Here is a 19,763-nt window from a genome sequence, read left to right as displayed (position 1 = left end):
TGGTCTGTCCCTGCCGCTTCCGGTTGTCAGTTTCAGCTGTCCGCTGTAGTGGTTGGTATATTGGGTCCAGGTCGATGTGTTTGTTGATGGAGTTTGTGGATGAATGCCATGCCTCTAGGAATTCCCTGGCTGTTCTCTGTCTGGCTTGCCCTATGATAGTAGTGTTGTCCCAGTCGAGTTCATGTTGCTTGTTGTCTGCGTGTGTGTGAATTTGACTGGGACAACACTACTATCATAGGGCAAGCCAGACAGAGAACAGCCAGGGAATTCCTAGAGGCATGGCATTCATCCACAAACTCCATCAACAAACACATCGACCTGGACCCAATATACCAACCACTACAGCGGACAGCTGAAACTGACAACCGGAAGCAGCAGGGACAGACCACTATAAACACCGGAGGAAACATCAAAGAAGCGCTTCGCAGGAGGCTCCCAAGCACTGATGATGTCGCCTAGCCAGGGGACGAAACGTTTGCAACAAAAACTTCCAGCTCGGCGAACAGAACCACAACAACGAGCACCCGAGCTACAAATCTTCGCACAAACTTTGATTACTTAAATGTTTTGAGTGGATCTGCCTCCATTACCCTCTTGGGCAATACATTCCATATTTCTACCACATTCTGGTGGAAAAAAATACTTTTCCTCAGATCCCCCCTAAATCACTTATTCCTCATCTTAAACTAATATTCTCTGGTCTTAGACATTCCTACCATGGGGAATAGATTTGCACACAGTCTACCCTGCCTATGCCTCCCATAACTTTGTATGCCTCAATCAAACCCCCCCCCCCCCCCAGCTGGCTCTGCTTCATGGAAAATAAACCTAGCCTATCCACTCTCTCCTCATAACTGAAACGTTTCATCTCACACAATATCCTGGTGAGTCTCCTCTGCACCCTCCCCAATGTAATCACATCCTCCCGAGAGTGCAGCGGTCAGAACTGCACAGTGTTCCATCTGTAGCCTAAACAATGGTCTATAAAGCTGCAGCAAGATTTCCCTGCTCCTTTATTCTATATCAAGTTAGCAAAGGAAAGCATCCCATATGCCTTCTTCATCACCCTATGTACTTGTACTGACACCTTCAGGGATCTATGGACTGGTGCAATAGGTTCGTTTGTTTCTCAGTTTCTCAATGAATTGATCTACCATTCATTGTATATACCCTTCTCTTAATAGGCCTCCCAAAATGCATCATGATTAATCACTTATCAGGATTAAATTCAATCTGCGATCACTCTGCCCAATTTAGTAGCCAATCAATATCAGACTGTAGCCCAAGACCATCTTCCGCACTATCAACACCACCACCAATGTTTGTGTCATCTGCAAAATTATTAATTTTACTCTCCACTTTCACATCCAAGTCATTAATGTACAAAACAAACAACAAGGGTACTAGCATCAACCCTTCTAGTACACTGGTGGTCACTGGCTTTCAATTACAGGAAGAACCCACAATAATCACGCTTTGCCTCCGATTTGTATGCAAATTTTGAATTCAGTTTGCCAACTTGCCTTGGGTCCCATGGGCTTTTAGCTTTTGGACCAGAGTTCCATGTAGGACATTATCAAAGGTTTTAATAAAGTCCATGTAAATCACATCAACTGCACTACCTTAATCAATATATTAGTCACCTTTTCAAAAAAATCCAACTAAATTAGCAAGACAGGATCTCCATTCAACAAATCTGTGCTGATTATTACCTGATTAATCCATATCTTTCTAAATATTGATTAATCCTGTCCCTCACAATTTTTTCCAATTATTTTCTTACTACTGATGTCAGACTAACTGGTCTGTAATTACTCAGCCTATCCTTGCTGCCCTTCTTGACCAAATGAATCACATTTTCCTCCAATCATTTGGCACTTCTCCTGTGTCCAAAGTATTAAATATCTCTGTGAACCCCAGAAACTCTCCTCCCTTGCCTCCCACAGCAGTCTGGGATTCATTTCATCATTATCTTTAGATTTATGCCTGTTACTATTCAGGTAATTAGATATCAACAGATTGAAGAAAATTCAAATATTTAGTTAATACTTTCATGTTCTTGAAAAATCTCAGATGCTTCTAGGTTCAATAAATCACATTATATTAGTGTTCACTATCATTATGTGGAACATTGCAGCAACTAACCAAAAACAGTAGGATTCTGCAAACACAAATGAGATAAAAAGATGTGTATTGTTTTGGTGCTGTTGAGGGCACTCAAAGAACTTTCTGATCTTCTTTCAACAATTACACTCATCTGATCTGTCTCTAGTCCCCCCCTCATCAATTTAGTAGACAGTTTAATTAACCTGTATTGCACAATCTCACTGTCAGAAATCTACATCCAAACTGATCTCAAATGGGATTAAATACTTAAGACAACAAATGGAAGACTTCATGTACTGTCTTCTCAAGCATCACAATGCACGATAAACTGGTCAAATTCAGTTTGTTTAATAGATACCTTTAAATCCATCAGTGAACAGGTTAAATCAGATGAATAAGGTCAAAAGCATTCAAAATCCAGCACTAAAACCGATCCTCGGTGACGTGTACCAAATCGACTCTAACACAAACAAACAACTGAATGTGTTCCTTTGTTGCCAATTGAAAAGGCTCTGCCTAGACTTTGCGATAAAACTCTTGAATTCCACTTTCCATTCCCACTATCTCTTGCCACAACTGCACGTAAAAGCAATTGTGCAAAGAAATTAAGGAGAAAAACATCATCCTGAAAATAAGTTAGTAAAAACTCACTTATTTAATTTTATAAAGTATAGAAATAACTGAGAATTTAATCAAGTCAACCCAACAACGTGATCAACGGAAAGTGAAATGTTTATAACTCTGAAATTCGTTTTGTTTTACACTATTTTTATCTTAATGGTCATCCATAACAATGTTATTCATTATGACTATGGAGATCCCAAGTATCCAAACATCTAATTTCTGAATGATGTATTTAGAATCATGATTTCACACAGTGATGCCATTTTAATGATCCAACATTTCCTGTATTTATGAATGGTCCTTTATATTGTCCAACACTGTGCTCTGCCTTACGTGCAAATTGACTCGCAATCGGGACTTCAGAGTGGAACCAGTTCACAACCAAGGGACTGCCTGGGCTTACTTTATTTGCATCATCATCTCAATTCAGCACCTGCTGCCAAGACGACTTTACAATAACCAATACGCAATGCATGTAAGGGGCAGATGTTTAACAGAAAGACAACACCCTGACTCAGAACGTTCCTTCAATACAAACTGAAATGACAATCTTGGTCTCGTGTATTGTACAATGTAGTGGTTGTTAAAAAAAAAATCTGAAGCTGTATTGTTCCATCCAATTTGATGTGTTATGGACTAGACTAGACCACTCAAAACATTCTTAAGCAGGCAGCCCTAGACCTAACTTTGCACTTTGTTTCGCTAAGTGTACAGTGAAAATTACCCAGAATAAGATAGCTAGGTTGACTACTAGATTTTAAAACAGACCAAAAGTTTATTCACACAATGAAATACAAAGAACAGAACAAAGAACCCTTACAGAACTCAACCTATCCAGCTCAACTTAATTATGCTGTTCTGAATCAGTCCCAATAAGCAAACTCCCTTTAAAAAAACAGTATAAATGGAACAACATGCTTACAGATTGAAGTTGAAGGGCAGAAAAGAGAGAGAGTTTCCATACAGCTCTCTGTTGAACTTCCCAGTTCAGGACCAAACTAAAAACTGCTCAGTTCAGCTAAAGAGCTGACCACTCCCCTTTCATTACACAGGCTATTGCTAAAACATGGCCACCCTGGCCTGTAGTCTCATCTGTTCACATATAAACAAAAGGCCTCTCAAAATCCTTTTCATCTCTGTACCAGATCAGACTGATCGAAACCTGGCCTGGTTTATTGCCCCTCTGAAAAACATCAAGGACAGACACTGCCACTATTTTTAAAATCTAAATAAAATTTCTAGAGAAACTCAGCAGGTCTGGCAGCATCTGTGCAGAGAAAACAAAATTAACAGAGTCCAGCGACCCTTCTTCAAAACATTCTGAAAAAGGGTCACTGGTCTTGAAACGTTAACTCTGCTTTCTCTCCATAGATGCTGCTAGACCCACCGAGTTTCTTCAATAATTTGTTTTTGTTTGTTTCAGAGCGCCAGTATCCACAATTCTTTCTTTCCATACATTATTGTATCCATGTCTCTGTCCAATTTTGCTTTCTGATCAACATCTAATTCACCAGTAATTCTGAAGTTCAAAGTTGGCAAGTGAAGTTGAGTACATGTGTGCACTGCTCTGCTACCAATTCCATCCCACAATATAGATAGGGTAACCAGTGGCCCTAACAGAAACATACACACCATTATTCACACTCACTCACTATACTGTTGCACAAAGGTTGGCATTACTGTTATAGAAATGTATCACAACGACAGCTTTAGCTTTGGAGTCTTTCAAGAGCCTTTAAGACTGTCTACGTTGTACCAGATAGGTTTCACCTAGTCTACATTTACAACCTGGGAGCTGGAAATAACACTGCACATTATTGCAGAAAAAAAACCATCTGTCTGCAGTTAAAAACTATTGGGCACAGATTTCTTGATATTGAAACAGCCCCCAGCATAGAATGACCAAACCAAAATCTCACCCTATGTTTGCACAGAATAAAACTTGGGACTATGCTGAAGTTATCTTTCAAATCTGTGTAAATGCAAGCGCGTGTCAGGGTATTAAAAGGGAAATTTACTGAGAAGGCAAACACTTAGTTGAATAGTAATATTAAGTACTAAATGCAATTGAAATGCTTTGGAAAATTATCTGCACAGATAAGTGAATTTTGCTCTGATCATATTACTTAAGCAGCATTATGTGAAATGAGTTCATCTTGAATCTAATCAACACACCAAACACCAACACACAAAGATTTAACCAAGATGTAAGGGAGGGGGAGGAAAGAAGTCTCATAAGCTCCTTAAAACTGTTGTCATAACTCAGATTTGTCACATAATAGCCCCAGCAAGTTTCTGGGTGGTTTCCTGAGAATGACATATTATGCTGCTGGGCATTGAATTTCATTAGTGTGTCGTAGCAGAGAAACAGATTTTGCATCACATAATCACTTACAAAACTGTGTTATTATACACAGGCTGCTTCTGCTTTTAAGATTCAGTCTTAATCATGATTAAACACCTATTAATGGAACCTAGGTTAAGCAGTCACCTGTCTTATGCAGACAATTGTTATTAGACTAGGAAGTGAAATCCAAGGACTTTACAAAACAGTGTACTAAGTACGACAAAACAGAATATCTAATAATATAGAATATCCTACAAGGCACAATATTGTACTGTATCCTACTATATTTATTTAATCCACAAAAGGCATGCAAGGAAAACTTTGTGAAATTAGTGGTACCATATAGTCATGGTAGTTAGTGGTAGGGTTCCAGGCTCGAGAGGCCAGTTCCATCACATTTTGTGTGGTAGCATGATCATGTGTCACTGTTGAAAACACCTGTCCTCAAGTCGTAGTAAGAGAATATGATCATGGTTGATTTTCAACCTCAACTCCACCTTCCTGCATATGTCTGTTTTCTGTGATACCGAGAAATCTGTCAATCACAGCCTTAAAGTTATTCATCCAAGGAGCATCCACAACCCTCTGTTTGCAAATTCCAAAAACTGAAAACATTTTGACTGATGTAATTTCTCCTCAACTTAATCATAAGTGATTGGACCCTATTCTGAAATTGTGCCCTATATATTAAATTTCTCAGTGAACGCAACAATCTCTTCATACCTATCCTGTCAAGCCCTTCATATTTTTGTACATTTAAATGAGATTGCCTCTCATTCTTCTAAATTCCACAGAATAAAGAGCCCATTTACTCAGCCTCTCATGACAGGGCAACCTTCTCAACACTAGGATCAATTAGGTAAGCCTTTGCTGTGCCACCTCAAATGCAAGTATATCCTCTCTTAAGGAAACCAAATCTGCATATTATATTCCAGTTGAGGTCTCACCGAAACCCTGCATTCCATTGAGACTGCAGCTGTAGCAACTGGTAGCAGATTTAAGGGTGAGCCCCTTGGAGTGAAGCAATGACAAGTGCATTCTTCTTCACAGAAGTCCTAAAGTAGAGAATTGCTGAACACATTGGGTGGATATGGTCAGCTAAGAACCTATCTTCCCCTCGTCCCTCACTCAGCAGTTTGTTCTAAGCTGTACTGCCACTGTCCCTTCTCCCCATCATGCTGTAGATGAAAGAACTCTAGGGAAGGTGAAGACCGAGTGGTATTATCACTGGACTATTAATCCAGAGACCTAGATAACGTTCTGGCGACCCAGGTTCAAACCCCGCCACAGCAGATGGTGGAATTTGAATTCAATAAATATCTGGAATTAAGAATCTAACATTGACCACAAATCCATTGCCAATTGTCAGGAAAAACCCTTCTGGTTCACTAATGCCCTTTAGGGAAAGACACTGCCATCCTTACTTGGTTGGGCCTACATGTGAATCCAGACCCACAGCAATGTAGTTGACTCTTAACTGCCCTCTGGCAATTAGGGATGGGTAATAAATGCTGCCTAGACAGCGACACTCTTATCTCGTGAATCAATAAACAGAAACAAACTGCATTTTACTGCACTTAAGTTTTGAAACAAGTGACTTGCGAAGAATTGCTGAAGTTGGACCAAGTCCTGTAGCACACACCACACCATTCCCTTCAGACTTCAGTAACATAAGACAACTCTGAAATCTACTAATCCTGAAAGTAGAAAATGATCCCTTTCAACAGGACTTGTTGGAGCTTCTTGCTCCTGCTGAGCACGCATTCAGCTCCACAAGATTAACAGAGGATACTAACGGCTGCATTGAACCCCAAAATGGCAGGGCTGATATTGACTCTGCCACATGTTCACAACCTCTGTGTATACATATGGTGTCTTACACCAGGCAGTCACAAGTACCTTGAACTCCAATTTGAAGACAAAATAGCACTTATAACATTAACAAACCAGGTATTGCAGAACCAAATTTCATGGCCACAGACATTGATATATTCAAACAAGTGGGCCCTATATAACATGTCAGATTACTGAGGAGTCAAATCTAAAATTTAACTCTCCAGAAGTGAGAGAATTGTGAACTCTCCAGATCTCAGCTATTGATCGCAATCATCAATTTATAATCAACAAGTAGCTAATGCAGAATTACTGTAAGATAATGGAACTGACTTTGTAAACTGTTACTTAATCAATTAACCATATGTACTAATTGCTTGGCGTACTCAATGTTAGTGCACCGCTAAGATTCAAAAGCTAATAAGTAATTAATAGCTCATCTTGCTTCTTCCATAATTGGCACAAAAAGTTTCATCAATTTTCTCAGTAAATTTGGAATTCCAATCAAGGCCTGCAAAAGTATAGATGCTAATATAATTCAAACAGGTTGATGTTCAATAGTTCAGAAATCCAATTAATTCCTAGCGTTAACCATGTGGTAAACCCCAGATATTTCCTTGACAAGTTGTTAATATAGCAATGTTAAGGATATATCTAGTGCCTGTAATGAAGTATTCTTTTGAAGAGTTTTCACATTCCCATTATGATCATAAGAAGAAAATGCTAAAATTTATGATGAAAGAATTGTAATAAATGTTCAAGGCAACTTAGTGCATGACTTTCAAGCGATGGCATTCCCCTGATGTTTCTCAGGTACTCTTCACTAAACCGTTCCATATATGAAATGATATGGCAAAATTCTTCATAAACTGTTGGGTAGATATTCTAAAAATTCCCTCTTGTCAGGACCAGGAAGAGAATACATGGGTCAAGGTGTTTCTCCAGTTTCTGGGTTCGTCAGTCAAGAATAACATATTTCATACATTTTGCATCAGAAGTGTGTACATGTGCCAAAAATTCTCGTTCAGACCTTCGAGAGGCCTTGAAGCACCAAAAGATCCAACTGCAGCACCACCAATTGGACCTTCCCATTTGTGAATCTCGGTTGTCAGAATTGCTTACATAACTACACTGAAGACAAAAGTACTTCTCCGAAAAGCATTTCTGAGAGGTTGTGCGAGGCACTGAATAACCCAATACACAAAATGCAACCAGGGCTACAGAGTTGAATGTGGAAGTCATAAAGGGCCACATCATTGAGGGAGGAGATAGAGAAGGGACACAACATCAAGAGACAAGTTCAGGAAGAACCCTTGTGGAGATAAAGTGAACTTAGATACACTGGGTACCTTATCTTGCCTTGTGCTCTGGGTTTAGAGTCAAGAAAGCATCTAATGCCCAACAGAAGCAGAGTGGTACATGACAGAAAAAGGGAGGAGCTGTGGCATCTTGTGCGGTTGACTTGACCAATGATTGCTATTGTGCTGGAAGAGAGTCCAGGACCCTCAATTTGAGAAAGAGCCCTGGTGCTCTGCACGTTTTGCATACACACCTTCTGGCACAGATCTGTGTGTGATCTGAACAGTGTGTAAAACTAGGAATTTTAAAAGTTCCTCAGAGAAGACTTGAGAGATAGGTCAGCCATGAGTCCTACTTAAGGAACACGCAAACTACTGTACTTGAGACAGGATACTGGAGTTATTTGCAACATCAGTGGGTCAGACCTGCTTTCAAAGAGGACAGGGAGGAGTAGTAACAGGTGTGGGAGAGCAGCAGGAAGAGAAGTACAAGAAAAGGAAGATAATTCCAATTCATGCATGAGCATCCACCCACTGTCAAATTCAACTCTAAACCATGATGATGACACTAATCTTGTTAGAGTTACTGTGCATATAAATCCAAAAAGAGGTTTAGTATGGTTACAAATAAAAGTCAATAATGACATCTCACTATCCAAAGGTATAGCCATGTCATTGAAATGCCTGTTTCTGGTGGTCAAAGTTGATACTTCATGTTATGCGAAATTTAAGACTGAAGTTCAGATTAAAGTTTAGTTTCAATTTTCTGATTTACAACAAATCTGAATTTTTGTTGGAACATTCCTGCAGATTATGACAACTCGTATAATGTTAGTTTGAAACATATTTGACTTTTAAACAAAATCTGCAATGCACTCACTGAGTTGCACAAATATATATCAACAACTTTGAAAGTAAGCCAGGTCAGTGTATAGACAAAGTAATCAATATTCAATTCACCTACTTCCAACAAAACCAGTTTCAGGACAACGAAAAGCAAATTAAAAAAGGCAGTGCCAGAAAATTTGAAATGAAAACAGAAAATGCTGGAAACACGCAGCTTCTAGAGAGAGAACAGAAAATCTTATTTTTAAAAAAGAAAATCCATTCATGGAATGCGTACACTGCTGGAAAGGCCAGCATTTACTATCCATCACTTGAGGTGGTGGCGGTGACCCAGAATCACTGTAGTTTATGTGGTGTTGGTGTATCCACATTGCTGTCAGGAGGGAGGACTTCAGGTGCAGACAGATTCCAGCATTTTGTCTTCACTGATAATTCTTGATGCATTGTTATCAATAAATTCTACAAATAAAAGTAACATGTAATACACAAGTAATTCACTATGATATTGGAAATGTACTGGAAGGCATTAGGAGTCTAATAATTTTTTTAAAATCCTAAGTTTTGTGTTATATTCTGCCAATATTTTAATTTTGTACGACACTACACTGTTGTATTTCTTTGTGTTATATAATGCATATATTTCCAATACATCATTGGTAATTTATACATGATTTCCACACCAGTTTCAATTATGTGTTAATAGTGATATTTGTAAATCTATTTTTAAATGTATTAAAATAATGCATTATTAGTATTTTTCTTAAATTTAGAGAGTATCCTACTATCCCCAAGTAAGCAGTGCTCAATTGGCACTAAACTCAATGACCTTAAGATTCACCAGTATCATAAACTTTGTGACTGGAGGTTTACTGCAACAAAACCTTGAGATCTGATAGGAGTAAGAATATCAGAGCCTTTTTCAATTTTGAATGCGAGAGTAAAGGGAATGACATCTCAGTTCATTTGATTCTTAAACATTATTCATGCAACTGCATTAATGTAAAATTTCAGCAGACATTTTCAAATTTTAAAAACCGTATTACAATAAATTAAACACTTTAATATACACAATTAATATGTTCACAAGAATCTGCATATTTAATAACTGTACACATTTTAAACTCATTTGTAATGTCTTTGTATATTCAAATTGTTCCCAAAACACCCATTTCCAAGTTCATTAAACCAATAGTAAATCAAATTCTAAAATTATCAGACCTTCAAATATTTTTAATCAGAAGCCCTGCTATCCACTCTTCCTTCAAAACTTGAAATTAAAATTTCAAATAATTTGCAGTGATTCACAGATATAACTACTATGGGGTAACATTTCAATCAAGTGAACAGTGCCACATTCTCTGAAGTCAGCTTCATTAGTTAACATTTTGTTCTGTTCTGTAGCGTCTCCAATTGAATGGTGGAAACCTACAAATATTGACAACTTCAACATAAGCATTAATATCTATTCAAAAGGGACATCAGTCTTGGATTTAAAAGCATCTCTTATGCCATTCTGCTCAAATGCAGGCAATTTTTAGGTCTGTATTTCTACCACTTACTATAAATAGAGGAATTTTTTTTAAAAAACACAAGCCTTGGATGTTTTAGACTTGATGTAGATCTCATATTACATTATTCTTTTATTTTGAAAGCTAAGGTAGTGTCAGGTTATGGCTAGGGTTATGGTTATTGGGGGGTACACAATAATCATGAGCTGTTCTCATCTCATAAAGAGTGATACTTTGTTCTTGTTTCTGATTGTCCTCAATCTGAAATGTGAGTACATACCTCTCCTTGCTGCTGCTTTGCCTGCCAGACTGCCACGTTCCTCTGTAGGCCGCTGCTGGTTTCCCCACCAAGCCCCCGCTTTAAAAAATAACAAGAACATAAGGCTCCTACAGTTTGACAATACACGTTTTACAATGTAATTAAGGGCGAGGGGATGCAGTGTTTTTTTTAAAAACGGTTTAATTTCTAGCTTGTTATATACAAATACACAAATCCACGATCATGCAAATTCTCACATGCTGCAGTTGTAACTTTTGTAAAGCACCAACACTTTATCTTAAATGATCTTCAATACAGCACAATCAAGTAGGCATTCAGTTTAGGCTCTAGAGAATATCACATAACAAGAATGTGAAAGCATAGAATGGCAATTCTAATTCATGTATCTTGAGTGCATTTGTTCAAATAAAGAGCTTTCAATATAAATTGGATTTAAACATTTCATTTTTCTATGATAATTATCAAAAATAGTTATTGAAAACATGTTAATCAAGCCATTCGAGTACAGACAAAGCACTGGGGTTTATTTCATCCGAATAGTATTCAATGAAGCCATATTATACTTATATAGAACCTGGGTTAGTCAACAGTGCAGAAATATATAAGCGCTGAATAAAGTGCATAAAAAATGTATCAGGATGATACCAGAACTGACAGGATACAACTATCAATAAAGTTTGAATAGACTTGAACACTTTTATTTTGATAAGACTGAGGCCTGACCTGATTGCAATGTTTAAAATTATGAAGGGAATTGATAGCACAGCAACAGAGAACATGCTTCCATTTATAAGGGAATTCAAAACTAAGATAATATACAAACATAACATAGTTACTAATAAATCTCATAAGTGATTTAAGAGAATTCAATTCAAAATTCACTTAGGTAGTGGTGAAAATATGGAACTTCCCTAAAGCAGGTAATAACACCAATATATTTAAGGGGAAACAGGATTTGCACACAAGGAAAGAAGGAACAGGAGCATACTTCGGTAGAGTTGGAAGGAAATAGAGTGGAAAGAGACTTGGGTGACAATATAAACATTGACAGAAACAATAGTGTGTTTCTGTTCTGCAAATTCGAAGCATCATTGATACAAAAAGATTCTGCAGCACCTAAACAGCACAGTGCTGAAGATGACTTTTACTAAAAACCTGTCGATGTTCCATGCAAATCTTTTTGAAGCACATCTATTGACACTGTGCAGACACGCACAAGTTTGCAAGCAGCAGAAAGCAGCAGACCTATGAAACAGGATGGACTGAAAGATCAGATGTGAGCCCAGTTCCTCTTGGTCAGGCAGTTTTACAGCATTAAGTAGCTCAGGGAGAGACATGCACTCCCATCCAGGAGGAGGGACCATCTCAGAGAATGATGGCTAGCAGTGCTCTAACCTCGGCAGCACCAGAGTTCCCAACAAGGACCATCAATGGGATGCAGATAACGTACAATGCAATCTTCTGCTGTGCATGTGGGGGGAGTTTGTATGGTGCACAAACAGGAGACATCAGTCACCCATTCCCTCAGACAGAAAGAGGCCCATAAGCAGCCACTAATTTGCAACTTCGTGGAGTCAACTGTCCCTCCCTCATGCACTAAAATACAGATTGGGAATATAAGTCAAATATATAGGCACAGAACAACTGCCAATTTTATAAGCCACCATACTTGCTGGTCCACTCCAGGGATACCTGCAAAGTTTTACCTGATGCATTTTTGAAACAGGAGGCAATCACTAAAACCGCCCTCTTCTCAGAGATTACCTATACCCTTCAGTTTCATTTCTTTTCTCTCCAACAATACGCTTGTCGCTTGATCCCTTTGAGATAGTGGTTTCAGTTGCCCTCGCTGTGCCTCAACTACGTCTCTAGCTTTCCTGTTTTCTTCTAACTTCTTCATATTTAATTACGGAAGGATTTGTTTCAATCAATTTTGGCAATTCACTGCAGAGGATAGATGGAAAAAGACAATTCCTCAAAGGACTTAAGTACTTCACAGTCAAGGGATTATTGATGAAGTGCAGTCATTGTTATTATTCAGACAGTTCCATAGCCAGCCCAGTTATTTTAGGACGTGTACCATTTTTAGTCTATCCTTACCTCAACTCTTTCAATAAAAAGCCCAGCATGGCAAAGAGCAATTGATTGAATGAACCAGGATATGGATACCATCAATGAACTGTGAACCACTCACAATAATGGGAGGTTGAGAAAGGGCTCGCAGTCCACCCCAGGGAGGAACAGTGAAATATATTGACGGTAGATGTCTAGCTGTTTCAATTTACAGCAGGTAGAAAGTAACAAACAGGCCCACAATTATATAACTTTGTTTCAGCAGTGGGAGTCGTGACAGCGGGAGCCACGGAGTAGTTGGAAAGATACCTTTCATTATGAAACACTTACCTCATGAATCAGCAGAACGAAGGCTGAACAGGATCGGAAGTGGACACGGGGACGGCTGGGTAAGTGAACTAATATATGCAGGTAGTGGCTAAACCCAATACACTACAAGTATAATGTCTCCCACCCATCGTCCACCTCTAACCAAAGAAAAGACTCCGTATGGAGTTGGTAACGTAAGGCTTTATTTGTAATCTCTTTTGGCAATTTAGAGCAGGGGGTTGGAAGCTAGGGCAATTGCATGCTCCTCTTGCAGGATGTGGGAGGCAAGGATCACCACTGGTGTTCCTGCTGACTTCACCTGCAAGAAGTTCAAATCCCATCTCAGGTGACTGTCTGTGTGGAGTTTGCACATTCTCCCCGTGTCTGCGCGAGTTTCCTCTGGGTGCTCCAGTTTCCTCCCACAATCCAAAGATATGCAGGTCAGGTGAATTGGCCATGCTAAATTGTCCATTGTGTTAGGTGCATTACTCAGGGGTAAATATAGGATAGGGGAATGGGTTTGGGTGGGATTTGTTGGACCAAATGGCCTGCTTCCACACGTAGGAAATCTAATAAGTGCACCCAACTCCACCTTCTCACAGACTGCGTTAGGGAACTGGAGCGGGATAAACTTCAGATCATTTGGGAGGCTGAGGGGGGTGATAGAGAGGCATTATAGGGGGGTAGTCATGCCTAAGTTACAGGATAAAGGTAGCTGGGTGAACGTCAGGAGAGGGTAAGGGTAAGCAGACAGTGAGGGACCCCCGGTGGCAATCTCCCTCAATAATAAGTATACCATTTTGGACACTGCTGGGGGAAATGACCTAACGGGGAAAGCCTCAGCAGCCAGGTCTCTGGCACTGAGCCTGCCTCTGTGGCTCAGAAGGTAAGGGGGGAGAATAGGAGAGTGATAGTGATAGGAGATTCAATGGTGAGAGGAACAGACAGGAGGTTCTGTGATGGCGAATGAGACTCCCAGATGGTATGTTTCCTCCCGGGTGCCAGGGTCAGGGAGTTTTCGGATCGAGTCTACAGGATTCTTAAGGGGGATGATGAGCAGCCAGAAGTTGTGGTACACATCAGTACCAATGACATAACTAGGAAAAGGGAAATGTGAATATAGGGAGTTATTAGATTAGATTACATTAGATTCCCTACAGTATGGAAACAGGCCCTTTGGCCCAACAAGTCCATACCGACCCTCTAAAGAGTAACCCACCCAGACCCTTACCCTATATTTACCCCTGACTAATGCACCTAACATTACAGGCAATTTAGCATGGCCAATTCACCTGACCCACACACCTTTGAATTGTGGGAGGAAACCGGAGTACACGGAGGAAACCCACGCAGACACGGGGAGAATGTGCAAACTCCACACAGACAGTTGCCCAAGATGGGAATCGAACCCGGGTCCCTGGCGCTGTGAGGCAACAGTGCTAACCACTAAGCCACCGTGCTGCCCAGTGGAAGTTTAAAGGCAGGATTAGCAGTGTAGTAATCTCAGGATTGCTACCAATGCCATGGACTAGTGAGGCTAGCAACAGAGAGCGAGTGTAGCTGAACATGTGGCTGCAGGGCTGGTGTAGGAGGGAGGGCTTCAGATATGTGGATCTCTAGGATACCTTCTGGGGAAGATGGGATCTGTACATGGAAGATGGGTTGCACTTGAACTGAAAAGGCACCAACATTCTGGCCGGGAGGTTTGCTAGAGCTCTTTGGGAGGGTTTAAACTAGTTTGGAAGGGAGATTGGAACTGGAGCTATGGACCAGAGGATGGGGTAGCTGGTGAATAGGCAGATACAGCGTGTAAAGTGTCTCTGAGGAAGGATAGACAATTGATAGGGCAAAGTTGTAGTCAGTGTGATGAGTTGAAATTTGTCTATTTTAACGTAAGAAGTGTCAGGAAAAAAGGTGATGAACTTAAAGCATGGATCAGTACTTGGAGCTACGATGTTGTGGCCATTATGGAGACTCGGGTATCACAGGGGCAGAAATGGTTGTTGGAGGTTCCAGGGTTTAGATGTTTCAAAAGTAGTTGGGAGGGAGGTAAAAGAGGTGGGGAAGTGGCATTGCTGATCAGGGATAGTGTAACAGCTGCAGAAAGGGAGGAAAATGGGTAGAAGTCAGAAACAGGAAATAGGCAGTCACTTTATTGGGAGTTTTCTATAGACCCGCAATAACAACAGAGACATGGAGGAGCAGATTGGGAAGCAGATTTTGGAAAGGTGCAGAAGTAGCAGGGCTGTTGTCAAGGCTGACTTTAATTTCCCTAATATTTGGAACCTACTTAGTGCAAATTGTTTGGATGGAGATGATTTTGTCAGGTGTGTCCAGGAAGGATTCCTGACTAATATGTAGATAGGCCGAGGAGAGGGGTGGCCATATTGAATTTGATGATTGGCAATGAACCAGGTCAGGTGACAGATATTGCAGTGGGAGAGCATCTCTGGTGATAGTCATCACAACTCCTTGACCTTGACTTCAGTTATGGAGAGGGATAGGAGCAGACGGTATGGGCAAGTACTTAATTGGGGAAGAGGGGATTATAATGCTATTAGGAAGGAACTGTGGAGTATAAATTGGGAACAGATATTCTCAGGGGAATGCACAACAGAAATGTGGAAGTCGTTTAGGGAGCACTTGCTGCAAGTGCTGGATAGGTTTGTCCCATTGAGGCAAGGAAGGGATGGTAGGGTGAAGGAACCTTGGGTATCAAGAGTTGTGGAAGTCAAGAGGAAGAAGGAAACTTACTCAAGGTTGAGAAAGCAAGAATCAGACAGGGCTGTAACGGTTTACAATGTAGACAGGAAGGAACTGAAGAATCAATTTAGGAGAGCTAGAAGGGGGCATGAAAAAGGCTTGGCAGGTCGGATTAAGGAAATCCCCAAGGTAATATACACTTATGTGAGGAACAAGAGGATGGCCAGAGTGCGGGTAGGGCCAGTCACGGATCGTAGAGGGAACTTATGCTGCCTGGAGTCAGAGGAGGTAGGGGAGATCCTCAATGAATATTTTGCTTCAGTATTCATTAGTGAGAGAGACTTTGTCATTTGTGAGGAAAGAGTGAAACAGGCTCATATGCTTAAACAGATGGATGTTGAGGAAAAGGATGTGCTGCAAATTTTGAAAAACATGAGGATAGATAAGTCCCTTGGGCCAGATGAGATATATTCGAGGTTACTAGGGGAAGCAAGGGAAGAGACTGCTACACCTTTGACAATGATCTTCGTGTCCTCACTGTCCACTGAAGTAGTACCAGATGGTTGGAGGGTGGAAAATGCTATTTCCTTGTTCAAGAAAAGGAACAGGAATAACCCTGGGAATTACAGACCAGCCAGTCTTACGTCAGTGGTGGGCAAATTATTGGAGAGGATTCTGAGAGACAGGATTTATGATTATTTGGAAAACCATAGTTTGATTAGAGATAGTTATGCATGACTTTGAGAGGGGCAGGTCATGCCTCACAAGCCTTACTGAATTCTTGGAGGATGTGACAAAACACATTAATGAAGGTAGAGCAGTGGATGAGGTGTATAAGGATTTTAACAGATTCTCCATGGCAGGCTCCTTCAGAAAGTAAGGAGGCATGGGGTACAGGGAAATTTGGCCAACTGAATACAGAATTGGCTGACGCATAGAAGACAAAGGATGATAGTAGATAAAAAGTATTCAGCTTGGAGCTCAGTGACCACTGGTGTTCTGCAGGGATCTGCTCTGGGACCTTTGCTCTTTGATATTTATATAAATGACTTGGATGAGGAAGTGGAAGGGTGGGTTAGTAAGTTTGCCAATGACATGAAGGTTGGCGGAGTGTTAGATAGTGTGGAGGGCTGTTGTAGGTTGCAACAGGACATTGACAGAATGCAAACCAGGGCTGAATGTAGATTACAGGGTAAAAGGCTGGAATTCTTGGCTTTGTGGAGGAACAGAGGGATCTCAGGGTCCACGTCCATAGGTCCCTCTAAGTTGCCACCGATGTTGATAATGTTGTTACAAAGGCATATGGTGTGTTGGTTTTCATTAGCGGGGGATTGGGTTTAAGATCCACAAGGTTATGCTGCAGCTCTACAAAGTCCTGGTTAGACCATAGTTGGAATATTGCGTTCAGTTCTGGTCACCTCATTATAGGAAGGATATGTAAGCTTTAGAGAGAGTACAGAGGCAATTTACCAAATGCTGCCCAGAATGGAGGGTATGTCTTATGAAGAAAGGTTGAGGGAGCTAGGGCTTTTCTCACTGGAGTGAAGAAGGAGGAGGGGTGATTTGATAGAGGTATACAAGTTGATGAGAGGCGTAGATAGCGTGGATAGCCAGAGACTTTTTTCCAGGACAGTAATGGCTATCATAAGAGGGCATAATTTTAAGAGGATTGGAGGAAGGTTTAGGGGTGACATCAGAGGTAGGTTGTTTACACAGAGAATGGTGGGTGCATGGAATGCACTGCCAGCAGTGGTAGGGACATTAAAGCGACTCTTGGATAGGCACATGGATGATCGTAAAATGAAGGGAATGTAGGTTAGTTTGATCTTAGAGTAGGACAAAAGGTCGGCACAACATCAAGGGCTGAAGGGCCTGTACTATTCTATGTTCTTAATCCCTCACAGCATCCCAAAGTACTTTATGAACACCAAATAACATTTGAAAATGTTCTCAATGCTATTGAGTAGGCAAAGTGTTATTTTGTCAAAGATCCCTAATCTCTCCTGATATTTTTCTGAGGAATTCTTAGAAACATCAAGAAGCCTCTAATTTTTATTCTAATTGGCTGTTCTTCAAGTTGAAGTCTAGGAAATGAGTGTCAGCCAATGTTCTTATCACTTGATATCCAAATGTGCACAATGCTAAAAGGACCAGTGTTCACTTCCAATGCCTGCCTAGACTCTGTGGTTTAGATAAAACATTGTTCGGCTTTGTGACTGGTCAAAAGTCCATTTTTAAAATTGAATTCCCATTTTCAAATCCCATCGTAGACTTGTCCCTTCCTATTTCTGTAGCCTCCTCCAGTCTTACAACTTTAAAGATAGCTGCACCCACCTAAACATGGCCTCTTGAGAAGTCCCTTTTAAATTGCTCCACCATTAGTAGCTGTGCCTTCTGCTGCTGAATCTCCCACTTCTGGAATTCTCTTTACTTGCCTTCAAAAAGCTCTCTCAGACCCACCTCTTTGATCAAATGTTGATCCCCAATCCTAATATTTCCTTAGGTGAGTTTACATCAAGTGTGGTCTGTAAATATGCCTGTGAAATGCTCTGGGAATGCAAGTAGTAACTAACACAACACTGGTCTAATGCAAACTATAAGTATAGTTACCCAAACCAGCATAATGTACATAGCTAAACATATGAGCTGGTAAACCAAGACAAATTAAAGCAGCATTATGGTTTTGAAGTAACAGTACAAGATAATGTTAAAACAACCATACATTTGATGCAAAGTGTCAGAGACTGAATGTGAGAGACTGAAAACTGCAAGCACCTGACTTCCTATCAAGATGGCAAAGCAAAACGAAACTGCTCGATGATTAACAGTCTTTGATCCTCCATATCCCCATATTCCAACGGACAGTCTCAGTTTAAAAAGGGAATGCCATGATTAATATATCATGCAATGAAACAGTGGCAAGAATTGAGATCCATTTTAAAATCAAATTTGAAATTATATTTGTTAAACTTCTCAAATTGTTTTTGAAACAATCAATTGTAGAGATATACAGCACGGAAACAGAGCCTTTGGTCCAACTTGTCCATACTGACCAGATATCCCAGCCTAATCTAGTTCCATTTGCCATCACTTGCCCCATATCTCTCTAACCCCTTCCTATTCATATGCCCATCCAAATGGCTTTTAAATGCTGTAATTGTACCAGCCTCCACTACTTCCTCTGGCAGCTCATTCCATACATGCACCACCCTCTCTGTGAAAATGTTCCCCCTTAGGTCCCTTTTAAATTTTTCCCCTCTCACCCTAAACCCTATGCCCTCTAGTTCTGGACTCCCCCACTCCAGGGAAATACCTTGGCTATTTACCTATCCATGCCCCTCATGATTTTATAAACCTCTGTAAGGTCACCCCTCAGCCTCCGACGCTCAGGGAAAACAGCCCCGGCCTGTTCAGCCTCTCCCCATAGTTTAAATCCTCCAAGCCTGGCAAATGTTTTGGGAGAATTAAGGTCTGTCACTGGCAGCATGGACATAAATTAATAGGTACAGTCAATATGATGAAATTGCGTGAAATAACCAGTTAAGAATTGTACATCAAATGTATTGATTCAGAGCCATCAAGCCGATGGCCTCCCTAATTATAGAACATAGAACATAGAAGAATACAGCGCAGTACAGGCCCTTCGGCCCTCGATGTTACGCCGATCCAAGCCCACCTAACCTACACTAGCCCACTATCCTCCATATGCCTATCCAATGCCCGCTTAAATGCCCATAATGAGGGAGAGTCCACCACTGCTACTGGCAGGGCATTCCATGAACTCACGACTCGCTGAATAAAGAACCTACCCCTAACATCTGTCCTATAACTACCCC

General features: G+C 40.5%; 1 protein-coding gene across 1 annotated transcript in view; it reads right to left on the bottom strand.

Annotated features, from left to right (window-relative positions):
- The window catches only part of LOC122561390, an 85,943-nt gene extending 72,693 nt beyond the window's left edge, over window positions 1-13,250 (bottom strand). Inside the window, exons 1-2 of the mRNA XM_043713155.1 lie at window positions 13,246-13,250; window positions 10,843-10,920 (exon numbers count right to left, since the gene is read on the bottom strand). Of these exons, the coding sequence (XP_043569090.1) occupies window positions 10,843-10,920; window positions 13,246-13,250 (83 nt within the window). The remainder of the gene's footprint in view (window positions 1-10,842; window positions 10,921-13,245) is intronic.
- Between the last annotated feature and the right edge of the window lie 6,513 nt (window positions 13,251-19,763).

Source organism: Chiloscyllium plagiosum, chromosome 22 (assembly GCF_004010195.1).
Source record: "Chiloscyllium plagiosum isolate BGI_BamShark_2017 chromosome 22, ASM401019v2, whole genome shotgun sequence".
NCBI lineage: Eukaryota > Metazoa > Chordata > Chondrichthyes > Orectolobiformes > Hemiscylliidae > Chiloscyllium > Chiloscyllium plagiosum.
Note: the sequence above shows the minus strand (reverse complement) of the source record. Positions and strands in the feature narration are given on the sequence as shown.